The sequence below is a fragment of the Phyllostomus hastatus genome, unplaced genomic scaffold, assembly GCF_019186645.2.
Source record: "Phyllostomus hastatus isolate PE091 unplaced genomic scaffold, TTU_PhHast_1.1 phas_contig_210, whole genome shotgun sequence".
Taxonomy (NCBI): Eukaryota; Metazoa; Chordata; class Mammalia; order Chiroptera; family Phyllostomidae; genus Phyllostomus; species Phyllostomus hastatus.
In genome coordinates, this window is record NW_025333737.1 from 26345565 (window position 1) to 26366458 (window position 20894).

At 42.0% G+C, this 20894-nt stretch overlaps 1 protein-coding gene across 2 annotated transcripts in view; it reads left to right on the top strand.

Annotated features, from left to right (window-relative positions):
- LOC123817276 (speckle type BTB/POZ protein) overlaps window positions 1-20894 on the top strand; it is a 74725-nt gene that overhangs the window by 47614 nt on the left and 6217 nt on the right. For both annotated transcript variants that reach the window (XM_045836879.1, XM_045836880.1), the window contains 7 exons: window positions 4375-4518; window positions 5170-5291; window positions 7612-7763; window positions 7885-8012; window positions 14470-14647; window positions 20029-20084; window positions 20772-20894. In XM_045836879.1, coding sequence (XP_045692835.1) covers window positions 4441-4518; window positions 5170-5291; window positions 7612-7763; window positions 7885-8012; window positions 14470-14647; window positions 20029-20084; window positions 20772-20894 — 837 coding nt within the window. In that variant the 5' untranslated portion in view covers window positions 4375-4440. The remainder of the gene's footprint in view (window positions 1-4374; window positions 4519-5169; window positions 5292-7611; window positions 7764-7884; window positions 8013-14469; window positions 14648-20028; window positions 20085-20771) is intronic.

Consider the following 20894-nt stretch of genomic DNA (forward strand, 5'->3'; position numbering starts at 1 on the left):
TTATGTAAGAGTTCAAATTACTGATTTGTTTTCAAAGTGAAAGAAATTATAATGTCTTTCCCGCCATGTAGAATGAAGATACACTTAATACTAGATGAAAAACTCAATTTTACCAGGGCCGAAACTTGAGAGTGCGGGGCTGGGAGTTTTTGGCTTTGTTTGTACATCATCCAAAAGAACAAATTAATGATTTTCATTACATTGCAAATCTAATATACTCAGCACTGTTCAAAGGTCTCTTTTAGAGATATGTGAAAGAAGCAAACAAAAGTTAATGAACTTGAATATCAACTGAATAAATGTTTCAGTCATCAAAGTATTTTTGCTGAATGCCTTGTTCTAGGCTGGCTGTGCTAGGTGGTAAAGGGAGTACAAAGACTAGTTTCAAGTTCCTTTAAAAGTCTGCTAGAGGCCATAGAAGTGTGTTCATAGGCAGAAAAGAAGTGCACTCTGTGTAGGTTCGATTGAAGGTATTATCTGTGCATCATAATACCTGCTAGGAAGCATTCTGTTTGAGATTGTTATTAGTTGCTAACTGATAACTACCTTCATTGGAATTTGGGCAGTATTGCAGTCCACAGGTATTTCACTGTATTTTGCTGTGTATAATGTGCACCCCTGGTTTGTTTAGTGTTGCCCATGTATAATGTGCATCTTTATTTTTCCCTCAAAAAGTTGGGCAAAAAGGTGCGCTTTCTATACAGCAAAATACACGTAAGTTTATTTCTTGGTGTGACTCAGAAGAGGTATAACCTCACAGGTCTGGATTTAATACAGTGAACAAGAAAATAAATGGTGGTGTATAACAGATATGCTCAGCCTCATGGTTGTCAGCATACTGGGAAGTTTGCTAAGCTTTGGAGAATACGTTTCTTATTTGGGAACTTGGACAGTTTGTCTTAATTTGTTTGAAGTGAAGAACAATATACTCGTATTTTGGTGCTAGTTGTCTCCTTCAGAGGTTCTCAAACCATGACTCTCAAATGGATCTCCTCTTTCCTAAATTGTTTTTTGCTGGGTATTCAGCAGTTGGCATGAAGTGCTAGAGAGTTCATGTAACACTGGCTACACATTGCCCATGGTGCCTGCTATGAGTGAAATTAATTAGACTTGTGCTATCTTAGTCAATTTCCCTCTCAGCAGGTTGTGTGCTTAGAGCTCCTCAGCATCTAAGGCTGATTCTCCAGCTTTCCTAGCTGCTGGGTTGGACATTTTTTTAAAAATTGGAAGAAAGGTAATGTTATTTAAAAAAAAAAAAGACTTGGCTACAAAATGAGTGAGAAACAAAAAAGAAAAAAATGGCTAAGACCAAAGTAGTATTTTTTCTTGTTGGTTGTAATAATGGATCATGGTTCAGTAGCAATAGCTAAGCCATTAAAATAAACTCATTTTTAAATTTGTCCTGTTCTTAGACTCAGAGAATTCTTAAACTGTTAATTGTTAGATAAAATTGAGGTATTTTTAAACTTCAAAACAAACTCAAATTTGTATTTTATGATTGCTCAGTATAGGGCTGAGCTTGCACCCAACACCTCCAGAGCTTAATTTTGTGCTTTTAACTAACATGTGGAATTCACATCTTCATTGCCAGCCTGCCCGAAAGATAATTTCAAGTAGGAATTTGTAAGTTTCACTCTGGCCTCTACTACACAAATAGACGGTCTGTGACAATGTGCTTTCTGTGTCCAGTGCCAGCCTGCCTTGAGCACAGGTGTAGCATTTGGTCTCTTTTCTTGATGTTATCATAGGGCCACGAATTGCATGAACCAAGGAAGCTCAAATGCCAAAGCAGTGCTTTGTTTGCTCAGTTAAGTGAAACAGCGCATCCATCATGTGTAAGGCAACTCCGTCTGTGATTACATGGGATGCTTTAGTTGTAAACGCCTGTAGAGCAGTGTTTGAAACCAGTAGCAACTTGCAGTAGTTCCAGTGGTGGTACTCTGTGAGGGTGCTACTAAACCTTACTCCTCCTCCTCCATGACTTGTATGTAAGTGGTCGGTGCTGTGTATGAGATGATAGATTTTTTGTTCATTTATACCTCCAAATGATTGGAGGCAGTTTCCAAAAATACTTAACATATTTAAAAAGAGTAATCACTTGACAGAATTATAGCAAAGGGGATAACAACTTTAAGTAAATAATAAAGCTGTTATGGAATGAGCATGTAGAATAACCTATAGCTTCAAGAGATAAGGCACAAATTTGTCTCAAGGTTTCTTCGTAGCCAAGCAAAGGGGGCAACATGATGAGATTCATATTGTCCGTCCATAGCTAAACACAAACCAGAATTCAGGAAAGAATTTCTGCAGACAGTGTTTGATATAATGGAACACATCCTTACTTTATTCCTACAGTTAATACAATATGTTTTAAAAAATTAAGCAGAACAGTACAAAGAAAAGTACACACTGAAGTAGTTATCTCAAATCTAACAGATGTTTTTGTATTGTATGTTTGCCTCAGGTCATCCGTATTTTAAAAGAAGTATGAGAGATCAACTTGGAATGTCTTGTATAGTTTTCCCAGTCTCATTCTCCCTCGCTCTCCCATCATGAGTCTGACGTGTAGCTTGTCATTTTTGTTTACTTCTACTGCATGCATATATCTGTAAATAGTATATAATCTAAGTTTGTATAAATAATTTACTACATATGACATTGCAGAAATTGCTTTATTAGCATTGTGTTTAATTTTTTTATCTCCATGGTACTGTAGATCTTATTAATTAATTTTAATTCTAAAATAGAGTTTTCTAGTATATAAAAACACCTCAATTTAGTTACCTTTTCCTTCAAATGGATTTTCAGTTTGTTTCTAGTTTTTTGCTGTTATAAACAATGCTGCATTGAACATCCTTGTCTGTGTCTTCTGTGCCCATATGCGTTTCTCTAGGGCAGTGGTTTCTCAAAATTCGGTTTCAGGTCCAGCATGTCAAGATCACCTGGGAACTTTGTTAGAAATGCAAATTCTCGGGCTTTTTCCAAACCTCTGAATTAGAAACTCTGAGGGTGGTTCTACTTATCAGGTGCTTCTGATGCACCCTAAGATTTGATAACCATTATTCTAGTGCAGTACTTTAGTTTAAAGTAGACTCCCTGAGTCTTAGTGTACGCATATACTCACCTTCACTAGAAATGGCCAAATTCCCATCCAAAATATACTTTCCCACCAACGGCATATGAGAGTTCCTGTATCCCCATACTGGTTTTGTTGATTCCTGTTTCCTTGCAGGTCTGATAGGGGTAAAACGTTTTAGAGCAATTTTGTTTCCTTTTTTGTGAACGATATTTTGATAGAGTAGCTGGCCTTTCTCAGTGATTTTGTAGAAACAATTTATATATAAATTTGTATATCAGTGAAATTCTTTGTCATGTGATACAAACTTTTTGTCTGTTTGGTTTTATGGTACTTAAAAGATTGGAACCAAATTCACCAATTTTTTGAGTGGCTTTTGTGTTTCGAAAGGCCCTGGAGGGGAGAATTTTTAATTGAATTTGATTTGCTACTGGGACACCCTGCTGAAATAAATGTGTAGATGTTATTTGAAAATGGTCTGAGGTTTATGAGAGAGGTCAAAGTTAGAGAGATTTGGGAAATATTTGTGTAAAGGCAGAAATTTGACACTGTTGGGATGGATAAAATTGCCATGAAAGAGAATGTAGGTTGAGAAAATGACTGGGGATTAAACCGTGGGGAGCAATAGTGGAGGGAGAGAATCCGACAAAAGACTGAGGAATGATCAGAAAACAGAGAGGCCAAGAGCAAGTAGAAGAATCTAGAACATTGAATAGTGATGGGCTATAAGTGAGGAGAGGTCTGTACTGGTGCAGAGAAAGGAACACATCTAGGAAAGGGTCCATGTTGCCCTTCAAGAGAGCAGCTAGCAATGGGTTGAGGAGTAGGAGGCTACTCTTCATAAGTCTGTACTGCAAGTGTAAGAGAAGGTGAGACAGTAGGTAGAGAGGTAACAAGATCACTTTCCTTTAGGAGTAGAGTGTGTGTGTCCCAAGTGAGGAGCTAGTGACATAGTTGTATGTGGTGATTGTTCACTATGCTGTCTCCTCCTCAGGCAGCCTTTTCATAGATGTACTTTATATACCCATTGAGTAAATTCGTTTGGTAAGATAACATTAAGTATTGTGCACAGGATTAAAACAGGGTGATATAATTAAGGGACTGGGTTAGAGTAGGTGACTTCTGAGGTTAACATTTAAACTTGAGATCAGAATTCCAAGAAATCATTTGAAATCATTTGATAGGCATAGAGAATTCTAGGCAGGAGACAAAGTTTCCAGTCGCTGGAGGGCCAAACAGAAATAGGAGGATAATACGCCATTAATCTAAAACGTTCTTTTGCTTCTTGGGTCAACCAGGGTGAAGAGAGAACAGAAATCTTTGTCCCCTAACTTTGGAAATTTTGTGTAACCTTCAAACTGGCGATGTCAAGGGTTCCAAGTCCTCCACCTCCGGCAGAAATGTCGAGTGGCCCTGTAGCCGAGAGCTGGTGCTACACGCAGGTGAGCCCCTGTTTTCACCCCGTGAGTTTTGCATCTTGGGAGGGTTTGGTGGATGAAAGGAATAAGATTTCTTTCTACATTGGATTTTTTGCTTTCTCTGGAGCACAGCTGCTACATAGTAGATAGATAAGGTACTTGTCAGCTTTCCAATCCTTGGTTCTCCAAGTGGAATCTGAATCCCCTAGGCCAATGTTTCTCATTGGAGGTTGAAAGGGGGAAGTTTTTGAAGCGAGTTCCACTTATATCCTCCTTGATGGAAATGTGTTCCTCTGTTGGGCAACTCAGAAGGAACCTAGATTTGAGATTTTCAGCCCCAGGCAGTAAGTATGGTGTCAATATCTCAATTGTCAAATATCGCTCTGAGCAGAGGCTCATGTTGGGTGTGGCTTTATCATCTGCTTTCCCAACCCTGCCCACGTTTCCCTCACTTCCCATTCAGTGTTTCTCAAAGTCTGGGGGAAGTTGTGAAAGCAGTTGGTCACTGGGTGAGGGACCTAACGTGGAAAAACAGAGTCTCCATGCTGGCCAAACAACGCCACCTTCCCTGGGGCTGTGCAGAGGGGGAAGGAGGGGGCGCAGTGATCTGATCTTCAGGCTGTTTTATAGGTTGCCCGCTTCCTGTTTAATTGCTTCCTGGTTTTCTATCAACAGATCAAGGTAGTGAAATTCTCCTACATGTGGACCATCAATAACTTTAGCTTTTGCCGGGAGGAAATGGGTGAAGTCATTAAAAGTTCAACATTTTCATCAGGAGCCAATGATAAACTGAAATGGTGAGGAAGAATATATCTAGCTATAAAAATTTTTGTAAAAGTTGCCTGTTTTGCTTGGTTTTACAGCGAGACTGACAAGGATGTAAGATCTTTGGAGACAGGGACTTTGTACTTAATGTATTCCCCAGAGCCCAGCACAGTGCCTTGAATATACAGGTGCTTGCTGTCGGGTTGGCCAAAAAGTCCGCATGTTTTTTTCCACAAAATAAAGACACATTTTTCATTTCGCCAGTAACTGTTGATTTGGATATTTTGAGTATGTCGGCTATCTCCAATGTGGTATAATGTTGATTGTTCTCCATTAATGCCTCAATTTGATCGCTGTCGACTGTAACTGGTCTACCCAACCGTGGAGCATCGTCCAGCGAGAAAGCTCCAGCACGAAACTTCACAAACCACCTTTGACACGTTCGATCAGTCACAGCACCTTCTCCCTACACTGCACAAATCCTGTGTTGCGTTTCAGTTGTAGGGTAATGTGGGTGAGTAAAGAGGGCCGGTGTTGTAAACGATACCCGTGTCTGGTGCGAGCGCCGACCGCCAGGCAAACCTAGTGCGAGTGCTGCTGAAAGGGGCGGTGGTCACTGAGACCCAGCCGACTAAAGTGGGGTGTGAACAAGGACTGACCGACCATCGCCAGACTTTCGGATGGTTCAAGAAAAATAAGAAGTCTAGATTTCAACATTTAATCTCTTGACTTTTGAGTTGCCTGTTTTTTGAAAAAAATAAAGATTTATTTGCTTATGTAACTGGAATGCCCAGGGTGCAGGATGGTTTTGAAGCTTGGTTCGATCCAGCAGCCCAGGGGTTGGACTAAGCACCCCGTCTCTCTCTGCTCTCCACGCTGTTGGCGATCTCAAGTCTAATTCTGTGGTGGTTGAAGGATGACTCGCATTAGTAATGGGCATAACCCACTACCATCCAACAGAAGCCTCTGAACTTCCTCTGAATGGTGTGGCCAAGAATATGTCGCACCTGTACTGATTGGTTTAGGTCTGGTTCCCTTGATCCCTGTGGCAAGGAGAACATGATCTGAGTGGTGGGTCAGTGGCGTCCAAACCATGGGTCCTCTTGAGGAGGAGCAGGCAGTTACGGATGCTCTCATGTGCTCGCTGCAGAGGCCAGAACACATGTCTGTGAACCAGCAGTTTTGACCTCGGATAACCCACTGAAAAGTTAAATAATTCCTCATTTAGTGTTTATTGGCTATGTACTTTAAGCAGTGTACTACTCGGAGCTGAGAGAATGCTTATTCTTAGGCATTGTATTTAAATCTACATCTTCAGCACAATGCATAGAGATGTAAGTGGCATATGCACCCCCTGGAGAGGCACTGGTTGGGCCACCTGTGTGAGAGAGGAGTCATAACACTGGCAAGGCCTAGGGTACATATGGCCTATCTGGTAGAAGCAGTATCTGAACCACATGTAGTTCAACTGACATTTACAGCTTAGCTCAGTTGAACCTATTAAATTTTGTCTGAATTTTGTTTTGATTCATTGGTAACAGATTGGCATTTCTGACTGTATAGCTTGGAGCTATAACCTATGTAATGGGAGTTTACTTTTATCTCTACTTCCTCCATATGCCTCCTTTATTTTAATCTTATAATATTATTGCCAGATAGATAAAATAGCTTCAAACATTTATTTATTTATCTATCTTTTTTGGGGGGGGAGAAAGTGGGAGAGAAACATTAGTGTGTGGTTGCCTCTCATGCACCACCCCCTGGGGACCTGGCCCACAACCTAGGCATGTGCCCTCACTTGGAATTGAACCAGCAACCCTTCAGTTTGCTGAATCAACCACTGAGCCACACCAGCCAGGAGATAAAATATCTTTAAAAGATTATGTACTATTCCCATATTTCTCTTGAATACTTTTTGTCTCCCAAGGGGATATTCAAGGGCTCTTTTTTCCCATGGTTTCACCACAGTCCCAACAAAATGAGGGACTGCCTCTCCTGAGATCGAGGATTAGAATAGCCCGATTTCTAAAATATTTTAAGGGAAAAAAAGGAACTTGGGAGATAATGAGAAAAGAGGTAGAGATGTAAGGGATGTGTTGTCAGATTCTAGAATGCCCTTTATTTTTGTTACTTATTTTTTAAAAGTTGACTCAGGTTGCTCTAGAAAAGGGGTTCCTAAGTGGCCATTCTGTTGAATTGGAATTTCCTGGTTATGGGGCCTGGGTTGGTTGGTTGGTTTGTGTTTTAAACCTCTCCCTCTCTAGATTCTGACGGTCTAGTCCTCTCCTACCGCTTCCCCAGCCTATAGGCATGAATACTTTGAGCATGTTTTTTCCTATCTGTTTTGGACAGGTGTTTGAGAGTAAACCCAAAAGGGCTAGATGAAGAAAGCAAAGATTACCTGTCACTTTACCTGTTACTGGTCAGCTGTCCAAAGAGTGAAGTTCGGGCAAAATTCAAATTCTCCATCCTCAATGCCAAGGGAGAAGAAACCAAAGCCATGGGTAAATGTTCTCTTCTTTGTTGATTCTTTGTTTTCACACCCAATAGCTTCATACACTGACAAGTTGTAGGTTTGATCCGATTTTTTGAGTCACTCTAAATATGACTTTTTTCCCACTTCAGAGAGTCAACGGGCGTATAGGTTTGTGCAAGGCAAAGACTGGGGCTTCAAAAAATTCATCCGCAGAGATTTTCTCTTGGATGAAGCCAACGGGCTTCTCCCTGATGACAAGCTTACCCTCTTCTGTGAGGTGAGTGCCTCTGCCCCACTGTGAGCCCAGCATCTCCCAGGCGCGATGGGTATTGGCAGATTAAGTGTACCGTATCGGGGATGGAGGCTGGGAAGAACCCCCAAGTGAAGCGGTGCCGCGCCAGCGCTATTTACGCGACTGAAAACTGCCATGGTTGCAAGGTTGTTGGGCATCTCAGCTTTCCACTCGTTACTGTCCTTACAAAGACTGTCCTCACTCAGCCTTTGGCCCCAGTCTTGGTATGTGTGATTTTTGACTTGCTTGGGTCAGGATTTTGGCTTTTTCATTGCGGATGTTTTCAGATAGCATTTGAAAGGGACTGTCACGTCATACTGAGGAGAAGGGCAAGCAAGTACGTACGTATATTTGTTTCTTAAACTTGGTGGCTTCTCCTTGAGTATGAAGCCCACATGCATTTTGACTATAGATCACTTTCTTTTCTGCTCTTTGAACTAGGTGACTTATCAGATGTTGAATGTCTCCTGGTTGTCTTGCTAGAGTAATTGTGAAATAGGAAGGCAAGAACCCTCTTTTCTAGAGTGACAGTAATGTAAAGCTCACTCAGTTAGCTGAGAGTTATCTGTAGTCAGCTGGGAGAGTCCTTCTGTCCCCAACAACCTAAGAGCCTTTCTCAGGTTTTCAAGAGAAGCCTGGAAGTAAGATTCCCAATACGAGTAAGTTGTTTCATGCTGTTACTAACACATTTGTAAATACTCATAACCTCACAGTGTAATAAATGAATACAACCTCTATTCAGCTTAGATGTCAGTGTTTCCTAGACATTGCATGGTCAGTGAACCACTTCCTGAGCAGCACCACTTGACGAGAATGACCACTGTCCTTCCATGGGCAGAGTGCAGGCAAGTTCCCTACAATAGGTTCACCCTGTGAGTCAGTGACAGTGCCGAGGGCATGTCACCACATGTGCAGCCGGGAAGAGCGTCCCTTAGGAATCTTGCCCTTTTGCAGAAGAGGCCTGGCCAGTAGTAACACGCTTCTTTTCTGAGTCACAGCTCATTGATTATTTCCACAGAATAGTTCAAGGTGGTTAGGAAGTTTTGGAGGTTAGTTTATGAAAACACCACACTGAATACATAAAATGCTGTTTGCAAATAGCTACCTTCTCTTCTTTCCAGTTTCTGAATAAAAGGAGGAAATACTAAGGTGATGACATCTAGATAACTGTTGCAGTTACTTTCTGTTTTATGAGCTTGAAATTTGAATTCCATGTAAATCTAGCTAGTTATAAACACAGTTGCTCAAGTAAGAAATGAAAACAACAGGTGGTTCTGTGTGAGTTCAGATGTTATATAAACAGTCCATCAATTTAATCTTCACCTATCTGAAAGACCTAAATTCCAGAAAAATTTTAAAATAGTGGGAAATTCTAATTTCTGTTGAAAATGAAAGCCAGTCTTAACTGTTCTCTGAAGAAAGCTGTCTCCTCTAAATATTGCATCTGGCGGTTCAGGCAATGCCGTAACCTTTATTGTAGCATCTTCAAGTCCGCAGTAGGTCCATCCAATTTTTTCTCATATGCTTCCCTCCTCCCCTAAGCTCCAACCCCTGTATTGACATTCTTGATTTGGAAACCAATTATCCTGCCCTCACTTGGCAATCTCTCATCCTGTGGTTAAAACCGAGGCTCTCTCTCCCCCTTCACTTCCCCGTCTAAAATTCTCTTAGGAGAAATCCTGTGGTTAAGTTTAGATTTGCCTTACTGACTTAGAAGGGAAGTGAGATGACACTTTGGAAACGAGGAGATGTTGAGCAGGGAAACGTCTGCTGGGTTCTGCTGATGCCATCGGTTTCTTACCATCGAACCAGGTATGCCATCTGTTCCTCTCACACTTCTCTGTTGGCCACAGGTGCTGCGTGTTGCTTCTCGTACTTGGGCCGGTGCCTAGTGAGACTCAATTCTGTTCCAAGGCTCTCTGTGGACTTAGTAGCATTCAGCACTGCAAGACTGTTGCGTGGGGGCGTGTGTTGGATGTGTGGGTTTTAAAAATGTCTGCAGCTCATCTGAGTTCGTAGTGCTTTACAAAGCTGGGTCGCTCTTTGGTGTGAGTTCTGTCCCTGTGACCTGTTGCTCTGTTTTATCTATGGAAAAAATATATACAAGTTTATTTTAGTTCATATTTTTATTTTCTTTATTATTGGTTTAGTCAGTTTTTTTATTGTTTAGAGGCTTTTGCGGAGTTGATGTCCACATACCAATTTAGATTACGAGTACTCCACTGCTCCATTCCTCACTCAGCCTTTGGCCCAGACACTTCTGTCCTATTGTGATGCAATAGTTTAGTTGTTTCATAAATTTACTTATTTTTTTGTATGTGCCCAGAGGCCACAAGAGAATCCTAAGGTGCAAGACTGAGAACCACTCATTTGTGTGTTAGGGCTTTATTTTAGTAGTTATTACTTTAATGAATATTTAAATGAGGTTAGATTGCTGACTCTGAAAATGCCAAACGGGTGGTCTTGCTTATAATGTCCCACACTGGGTTCACTTTCAATTCTTAGTGGTGTTTTTGTCTGACTGTTAGGAAATGAGGCGATGAGGCGATTCTTCCAAGTTGACATTGCTCAGTTAATGTATTTGGAAGCATTTTCAAAGCATTCCTTGAATCGTCTCTTCCCACAATCCTGTGAGCTGGGTTGTCCGACAGTCAGCTCTGTTATCCTCATTTCGTGTTGCTGGGGAGAGAAGCAGTGCCTGGGGAGGCCAGGTAATTTTTCCCTAACTCCGTGTGCGGTGAATCAGCGTCGGCTTTCCATTTTCTGTCTCCAGTCTGCTGGGCCGATCTGAGTGGAGCCGAATGCCATTCACGCAGGGGATCGTGGGCTCTGCCGAGTTCTCTTAACAGAGTATTTATTTTGGTAATGAAACAGAATCAAGAAAGCTTTACACTTTTAATTTTCTCTTTAGTAATTTGGACCACAGGAAATCTACTTGAAATATTTTAGCTTCTGTTGACACTTCTCTCCATTTCTTTATATTGAGAACAAGTAGCTGTTAACAATGAAAATGCATCTATTCCATCTTCATTGTATATGCCTTTGATAGGTAGAAGATTCCAGCGTTTCTTTTTAATGTTGCAATTATCATTGAAATATGAAATACCATCAGGAAATAAGAAATAATTAACTCTTAAAACATTCCTTTCCTTCTCAAACATAGAATATCCCTTCATAGCCCGGGAATATGATTTTTGCCAAAATTTAAATATGTGGGTCTATTCATTTTTTCTTCTTTATCATTTTATTAATGGATTATTTGGATATATTAGTTGAGCTGTATGAAAATGCCAATATTTGTTTCTGTCCTACAGAAATGACGATTTAGTATGCAACAGTATTATAGGTTATAAAATACGCTAATGTAGTAGTAACCCTACGCCCCAACAGCATCACCAGCACTAGAACTGACCTGTGTTCCCCCGACCCCTTGGACCTGCTGTCTCCCTACTCAGGAGATGCTGAATAGCTGTTTGAATTGTATGTGATCATCTGCTGCTTTATTATTTATATGCCTGAATAGTGTATTTTTACATTTGATTGGTTTCAAGCTGTATAAAAATGGCGTCAGAATATATGTGGTCATCTAGGACTTGCTCTTTTCAAATGTTTCTAAAATTTATATTGTGGAGGTAACTGTGTAGTTCATTCATTCCTGGTGCTGGGTAGTGGTTGTGTGACTGTGCAACAGTTTATTTATCCCTTGTTGATGGACATTGAGAGCGTTGCTAGTCTTTTGATTAGAAGTAGTGCTGCTGCTGTGAACAATCTGCATACAGTCCTTTTCCCCTCAGTTGTTCTAATTACATAAAAGTTAAAAAATATATTTCCATGATTTTTTGACTTTTTATGTTTACATAATTGTATAAGAATTGGCACAATCTTTAGTCTTCTATGAAATTTTCTTTTAAGAAAGAAGGAATTGACTTTAAAAGTGAGTCCCTTTTACAACTTGAAACTCAGGGCTATAGAGCCTTCCTGAGACATTTTCACGCAGTCATTTGTAAGACGACACAAATGTCACCGTCACGTCATCTTCACAGCTGTAGTTCTGAATGAGTCTCCATAGTCAGCTTGATAGGCATTAAAAAAATTATTTAGTTTTTCTCAAAATGGTTTCATTTTAGCAGCGTCATTTGCAGAGGAAAAACAATCCCTTTCTAAGTTAAAAGTTTGGGCTCTGAAGACTCATTCGTGAATGCCATTTAAAATTTATTTTTAATTAAGCGTATTTAATGTCGGTAAGAGGTGCCAGACATTTAGAGCTCTGGAGACTCCAGGCATCCGTATATTTCCAGAACAAGTCTGGCTGCAACAGCAAAGGTACATTCTCCTTCCTGCTGTGTCCCTGTCTGTGTCTAGAGAGAGGAATTGTTCCTGTGAGAGGAGTCACAGTTCTGGGCCCCCGCTCACTGCCAAGCATGCATCTAACCAGCGGAGGGTCCACTGGTAACCCGAGTTTGAAATTCACCTTCTCTCCTGCCAGTTCATTTTACCCAGTCTCGTAAATTGCCGTCAAGTGTTAATGACTTTTGGCTCCTGTCATTCTGGTGTAATTCAGGCTTAGGACCTAGTGCCAAAAGCATTCTCCATTCCCTTCATTGGTCATCCCAAGAGATTCTTGCTATTTTCTATGGGGAAGTTGGCTTGGATTGATTTGGTCTTTTCCTTTTTAAAAAAATGTAATCAACTATATTTTGAAGCTGTAACTGGAAACAGACAACTTCTACTTTTGTTATTGATATTATATCAAAGAAGTAAAGGTATTAATATGAGAGAATGGCTGAACCAAATTAGAGATCTTACATAGGACAAGAAAGAATCTCTGTGTGGTAGTTTGTGCTGGGTTTCAGGCTGTTAAAATAATGCTATAATCTGGCTCTGATTAATGTGCTGTTTCTGCTAAGTATATTCATAATTGATTAACTTGGCTGCTTCATTGCTCAAGACTATAACAGCTCATTTTAAACAAATGAATAAATTTCTTGACCTGATAGTAAGTATCGCACTCCTGCACAGGAGGGACTTTGGGTCATTTGGATGGGGCATTAACTTTTCCTCAGGGTTTATGACTGCATTGAAGAGAATGATTTCCATCTTGAAGGTTAAAAGAAATTTGGGTCATTGAGGATGTTCTTAAGCTGCCTTTCTCCTCTAACTCATAGGAATAGCAAGAGCGGGCAGCTGAGTCTCAAGGCGTATGAATTCCCCTTGGAGTTCAACATTTCCAACCTAATACGATGCAGGAGGAGAAGCAGCACAGTAGTGGTTGTCAGGCAGAAGACTAATCTGCTGAGTGTCTTCTTCAGCTTGGCCACTGAGATTTATTTTATAATGTTATATGACTTACAAATCCTCGTATTTGGTATGCTAACAAACTAATACGACTTTCACTGACCCATCTAGAAGTTACCTTGGTTTTTTTTATCTAGGCTGAACTGTTAATTCAACTGGTTAAAACATGCTGCTGCTGCAGCCATGGTGGCAAGTTGGATTCCTCTTTAAACCCGTTCTCCTCAGTCTATTCCAAAGCTGTAAGTGCATATCTAGCTGGAGCCAGCCACCTCGTGTATCATTGTCACAAACGACTGAGTAAGGGTGTAAATGGTGTGTGATACCCACTCAGTTACCATACCAGAGTGATCTTTCAACCCCAGTCCTGTTCATTAAACTAACATTTGTGAGGAGTACCAGTAATTTATCAGGTCCTGTGGGAGCTTCATTGTATTTTCAAGCTCCAGACCTAACTGAAGTAAGTGAAGTCCTTTCAGGTATACTAGATTTTTCTCTGTAAAGAGTTTAATTTAGCTCTGGCTGGTGTGGCTCAGTGGATTGAGCGCCAGCCTGTGAACTAAAGGGTCGCTGATTCGATTCCTAGTCAGGGCATATTCCTGGGTTGCAGGCCAGGTCCCCAGTTGGGGGTGCATGAGAGGCAACCACACAGTGATGTTTACTCTCCCTCTCTTTCTTCCTCCCTTCCCTTCTGTCTAAAAATAAAATAAAATAAAATCTTTAAAAAAATAAAGAGTTTAATTTAAATGATAGTTTCTATAGTACTTATCTGTATTTAACCTTTTGCTTAAGGTAGAATAAGGTAAATACTTAAGGTTTAACATTTGTTTCTGTCCGTAATTTTCCTCTAATGGCTTTGCCCAGGTTTTCAGGGAAGGGGAGGTGGAGCTTATTAGAAGTTGGAGGAGAGGAGATTCGTGGGGCTCTCTCCCCATTTTCCTTACTGGTGCAGACTAAGTATGATTGTGATAGATCGGATTGCTTGATCCACAGGATGAATCCTTGATTCGCGGAGGTGGTTTCAAGAGAATATGACTGACATTAGTGTGTGGATGTACTGCATCAGTGAGGGAAAAATAATCTCTCTTCCTATTGGGAAGAAAATTCCTGGTAACAAAAGCTTTGGACTGTATTCCCTTGTCTTTCACAGGTGAGTGTGGTGCAGGATTCCGTCAACATTTCCGGCCAGAACACCATGAACATGGTGAAGGTTCCCGAGTGCCGGCTGGCCGATGAGTTAGGAGGACTGTGGGAGAATTCCCGGTTCACAGACTGTTGTTTGTGCGTTGCCGGCCAGGAATTCCAGGCTCACAAAGCTATCCTGGCAGGTTAGTATCCGTTCGTGGGGAGTGTTTGCTTCGGTGAAACAAGGAAAAACAGTGGCTGCATAATCACCTTTTGAATAACTTCAGCCTTTTGAACCAGTGCAAAAATTTGCAACTAGGTATATTTTAAAATTGTGGTAAAACATCTCCATAAAAATGATATTTCTGTTTTTCCTCTCTATAGTGGCCTAGGCTACCATTTTTAAGGAGTGGATGACAGTATGTATTGAATACCTTTGCATCTAAGAACAGGTGTCAAAATGCAGATTAAGATATCAGGTGTTAGTCCCTAGACAGGGACTTAGGGTGCAACAGAGAGTATGTTGGACTCGGGACTAAACTCACATCCAGCTAAGTCCCCAGCCCTGGACGTCTTAGCCCTTTCTTCCACATGAACATGAGAAGAATGAGACTATTGCCAGTGACATGTAGGACCAGGTCTTATTCTTACTATGTGTGGCCCTTCAAAGCTCAACCCTACCGAACAAAAATCTTACTCCTTAGTATTTAATGTCTCTCACTAGGGATATTTAAATTTTTAATTTAGTATCTTTAAGACTAGAAAGACTGACACAGAGGAGGAACTGATAGGCAAGGCCGACTTTATCTCACTGGAAGCACAGCAGTCAGCCACAAACTTCCCTTTGGGCCGTAAGACAGAAAACGGCATGAACCTTCAGGCAACAAATTTCTTACCAAGACCCTCAGCTCCATTATTCTAAAATAATAACATATCTGGTAAAAACCTCTCAACTAGGTGTTACCATGTATTGATAAAGAAAGTCATCAGGATATCAAAATTACAACTAAAATATAGAATAATCATCACTCAGAATCATCAGAAATTGAGTTGAATGGCAGTCTGACAGTCACGGAATTAAAGAAACCACATCCATCCAGACTGGTAAGAGGGGCGGAATCTCAGAGAGCTGGTCCCACACCCACATGTGGTGGCTAAGAATTCAGGAGGGATATCTCAGGAGCGAGGAGTCTTAGTCCCATACCAGGCCCTCCAGCCCAGGGTTCCAGTGCCAGGAAGAGAAGTCCCCATAACTTCTGGCTGCAAAAATGAGCAGAGATTGAGTAGGTGGAAGAAACTACAAGAATCCCAAGCATTTTTTCTTCAAGAACCCACACAGACTCACTCCCTCTGAGCTCCATCACCGGGGCAGCAGCTTGAAAGGCACCAGTGGCATCGAGGGAGGACTCTAAATGTCTGGCTTCAAGGCAGCAGCTGAGGGACAGCTTTCACCAAGAGAGAAAGGCAGGCAAAAGCCATTGTCCCTTTTCTTTCTTTTTTTTTTTTAAGATGTTATTTATTTACTTTTTAGAGAGAGGGGAAGGAAAGGAGAAAGAGATGGAGAGAAACATCATTGTGTCATTGCCCCTTACATGCCCCCTACTGGGGACCTGGCCCCTCACCCAGGCATGTGCCCTGACTGGGAATTGAACTGGCAACCCCTTGGTTCGCAGGCCCACACTCAGTCCGTTGAGTTATACCAGCCAGGGCCATTGTCCCTTTTCTGAGCCCTCCCCCCACACAGCCACAGATCTAGCAGGTGGGTGCCATATCTGAGGCTCCATCGATCTGGCTAAAACTGTTTGCCCTGCCCTGGAGATCTCTCAAGATTTTATCCCACCTAACTTATGGGCCAGCCCACCCAAACTGTTAACCATGACATTTCCATATGAATGACTGGTATTGGCCCATGCTTCACAACTTCCTGAATCCTCTCAAAACAACAAGTGGCTTCAGTGAGCCCCATGCCTGGCACTAGCAGCAGCCACCCTAGATTCACAGCTTGGCTTCGCCTGGGAATCTCCAAGCCCCGCACAGGTAGCAGCCATCTCTGATTGCTTTAGGGGGCTGGCCTTGCTCTGCACCACCCAGGAAACCCCAGAGCCTGTTCACCCAGTGGGCAGCTATGGACCACATCAGAGCACCACCATCCTGCCCCAGAACTGATCCTCCGCAGAGGGTGGTGGTCAGTGGTCACAGCCAGTCCTTGCAGCTGAATGACCCAGGTACATCCCTCCCATTGACCTGCCAACAGCAATCAAGGCTCAACTACAAGAGAAGGGTGTACTCAGTCCACACAAATAGTATACCTCCAGTACCTTGCTTGGGAGATAGGGGAGGCTGTGCCACTGGACCCTACAGGGCACCTACTGCATTAGACCACACTACCAAGACACGGAGTCAAAGCAGCTCTACCTAATACACAGAAGCAAACACAGGGAAGCTGCCAAAATGAAGAGACAAAGAAGCATGGCCCAAATGAAAGAGAGCTCAAAACTCCAGAAAAACAACTAAATGAATTGGAGATAAGCAATCTATCAGGTGCAGAGTTCAAAACACTGGTTATAAGGATGATCAAGGAACTTAGTGGGGACCTCAATGCCATTACATAAAAACGATCCAGTTAGAAATGAAGGATACACTAATAGAAATAAAGAACAGTTTACAGGGAAACAGCAGTAGAGTAGATGAAGCCAAGAATCAAATCAATGATTGGAACATAAGGAAGCTAAAAACAGTGAATCAGGACAAGAAGAAAAAAAGAATCCAAAATAATGAGAATATAAGCAGCCTCTGGGACAACTTCAAGCATTCCAACATTTGCATCATCGCGGTGCTAGAAGGAGAAGAGGAAGAGCAAAAAATTGGAAATCTGTTTGAAATATAATGAAAGAAAACTTCATTAATTTGATGAAGGAGATAGACCTGTAAGTCCAGGAAGCACAGAGAGTCCCACAGAAGATGGATGCAAAGAGGCGCACTCCAAGACACATCATAATTAAAATGCCAAAAGGTTAAAGATGTAGAGAGCATCTTAAAAGCAGCAAGAGAAAAGCAGATAGTTACCTATAGGGGAGTTCCCATAAGACTGTCAGCTAATTTCTCAAAAGAAACTTTGGAGCCTAGAAGGGATTGGCAAGAAATGTTCTAAGTCATAAAAAGCAGGGACCTACAGCCAAGATTGCTCTACCCAGCAAAGCTATCATTTAGAATCGAAGGGCAGATAAAGAGCTTCCCAGACAAGAAGAAACTAAAGGAGTTCATCATCACCCAACCATTATTATATGAAATGTTACAGGGACTTATTAAAGAAAAAGATGATCAAAACTATTACCAATAAAGTGGCAGTAAATGCATATCTATCAACAATTGATTCTAAAAAACAAACTAAGCAAACAAGAACAGAGACAGAATCATGGAAGACAGAGATGGTTGGGCTTTAGGATGGTTGCCAGATGGGAGCAGGGTGGCAGGGAATGGGTGAAGAGGTGAGGGGTTTAAGAAGTTCACATAGGTAGTTACAGAATGGCCATGGGGATGTAAAGTACAGGGTAGGAGAGGGACTGGCCAAAGAGTTTTTATACACATGGTATGGTGTGAAGATTGAGGGAGTGGGTCGTGCTGGGTGCAGGGGGTAAGGGGGGAGAATTGGGACAACTGTAATAGCATACTCAATAAAATATAATTTTAAAAAAAGAAAGTCCAGCTCTTAACAATTCCATGCTCAGCTAGTCCCTTGGCACTGCCAAGAACTTTTTACAGTTAGCCGGCTCCCTTTCTTTTTCTCAACAACAGGTACTTCAAACCTTCACCATTCTCCTTTAATCTACAACTCCTAAAAGAGGACCTTGCCACTTCTTCCGAGAGAAAATTGAGGCCCTTTCCTTTAGCTCTTGCCTCTCACCTCCCCTGCATTCTCAGCGGTAGGCGTGTCCTTCCTTGTGTCCACAGCAGACTGTGCTTTCTCCTCCTGCGTCCTGCCCCGTCCACACTGCCTTCTCAGAAGCCTCCCTCTGCCACGGGCTCCCTGTTACCTGGTGTCTTCACCGTCCCTTTCTCCTGTTGCCTCCCTTTACCCTCAGCCTGTAGACAGGCTCGGGCTTCTCCCTGTGGTTACTCTTTCACTTTTATTTTGGAGCTAAGTTTCTCAAGTTGGTGCATTCACTGTCTCTACTTCTTTCCTCCCACTTATCCTCAGCTCACCTTCGTGCAGGGAAAGCAGTTTTCCAGAGTTACATGACCTGCTAGTTCTTAAACTTGAGGGACTCTTTAGTTCATGTATTGTTTGACTTCTTTCTCTTAGTTTTCTTCTGGATTTCTTGCTACTTCTACTCTGGGGCCTTCCTCCTCTTCACCCATCAGCCCTGTGTTCACTCTGCTTATTCTCCCAGGTGATTTTATTTGTTCTCATAACATCAGCTTCTGTCTGTCCACTGCAGACCTCTAGAGTATCACTGCTTTGGACCCTTCCCTCCTTATTAAAAGTATCAGCCCTTTAGTCTTCAGCTTCTGTAATGTGTTTGTTTAGTACCTTTTAGTCTGTAGACCTTCTGAGATAAGAACAATGAAAATGAATATGCTTTGAAATAGATTAAAACATGGAGGCTCAGAGGATTAAGTGATTTGCCAAAGATTGTGTGGTTAAAAATGGCAGATCTAAAAGTAGTCCTTTCTGACACACTGTAGGTCAGACTTCCAGTTACCTGGTAGCTCCGAGTCCTACTATACGTTCCGTCCGTTCTTCCTCTCTCGGGTGGAGATCAGTAGTCTCAACTCAGACCCAAATCCCTGATTTATTGGACAACGTGATAAAATTTGAATTCTTAGCCACCATAACTTTCATGGTTAAAATTAAGTTTACTTATTATTTATGTGTTCATTAGACTAGAATTGGGTATTATTTTTTTTTTCATTATTCCCACCCCTAAGGGAAAGAATTAAATTATCCCTAATGAGAGACATTAAATAGTAAGGAATAAGATTTTGTTAGATAGGGTTGAGCTTTGAAGGGCCACAAATGATTATAATATCTAAGACGTGTTTTGCCTCTTCGGGCTGTTATCCTCTCTGCTGAGAACGCACGCCTGGACGGAGCAGAGCACTTGCCATAAACAGACACGCTGCATCGCGTCGGTCAGTGCCATTCAGCCCTGTTCGTGACCTCCTTGCTGTGTGGTCTCTGAAAGTGGGGGAAGTAGGTGTCGTTGTTCCAGGCAGAAATCTGGGTAGCAGAACATCCTGCTTAGACCCCAAGGGACCTTCCATTTGAACCCCCAGATCTACCCAGAGGATACCATTGTCATCCAACGTAGGTAATTTGAGTAATTTCCCTAAACTGGGAATGGTTGCGATCGAGCTAATCAATTTTTTTGGAAGTAGCAATTTTCCCCCCTATATACTATAATTATTTACTTACTAGTATAATGTAAAAACAGGGGAGTTTTATAATTCTGGCATAATTTGAGGCTAAGACCCTATCCTGTACCAGTGCAGCAGGGAAGCAAAGGACCTCCCCTACATAACAGGAGAGCCAGGAGATTCCAGGGTGGTAACCACATCTGTGTCTGTGCCTTTCCCTTTCCAGCCCGTTCTCCGGTGTTCAGTGCCATGTTCGAGCACGAAATGGAGGAGAGCAAAAAGGTATGTGTCGGGATGAAAGTACGTCTTTTAGCTGGGTGACCAGATTCAGATGGTTTTTCCAGTCTGGCAGAAGGTTTATTTTTCTGATTACTTTTTCTTACTGGGTTCCTGAAATGGAATACAAATCCCCAGAGTAGACACTGAGAGCAGAGAGGTGGTCCAGGCGGGCTCTGGGAAGAGCAGGCTCACGCGTCCCCGGGCAGACCGTCCGAACATTCGAGGGTGCGGGTAGCAGACGTGTGTTTCTACTCAGGAGAAGGAAGGTGGAAATGAAAGGTACAGTTGTCTGGCTGTTTTACCACACACTGTTGTGGTAAAATAAAGGCAGTACCTATGATGGAGAAAGGCTGTTGGAGTCCAATATGACAAAGAGCAATTTTCCATCCATATTAGGTTTTGAATGATTCTCTCCTCACCTGTGCTTAAAATGAGACGTGTTTTGAGCCTCGGCCAGGTCGCTCGGTCGCTCGGACCATTGTCCCACATACCGCCGGGACGCAAACCGGCCGGTGTTTCCCTCCCACACTCGTGTTCCCCTCCTCTCTCCTGCTCCCTCACTCCCGTCTTCCCTCTCTCTAAAATCAGTGAACATGTCCCCCGATGAAGATTTTTAACAAAGAAGAAGAAAGTGGTTTAGGGAGTTTTATTCTGTTGGAATGTTTCTCACTTTCGGTTTTTCTGCCTCAGAATCGGGTTGAAATCAACGATGTGGAGCCTGAAGTCTTTAAGGAAATGATGTGCTTCATTTACACGGGGAAGGCTCCGAACCTGGACAAGATGGCTGATGATTTGCTGGCAGCTGCTGACAAG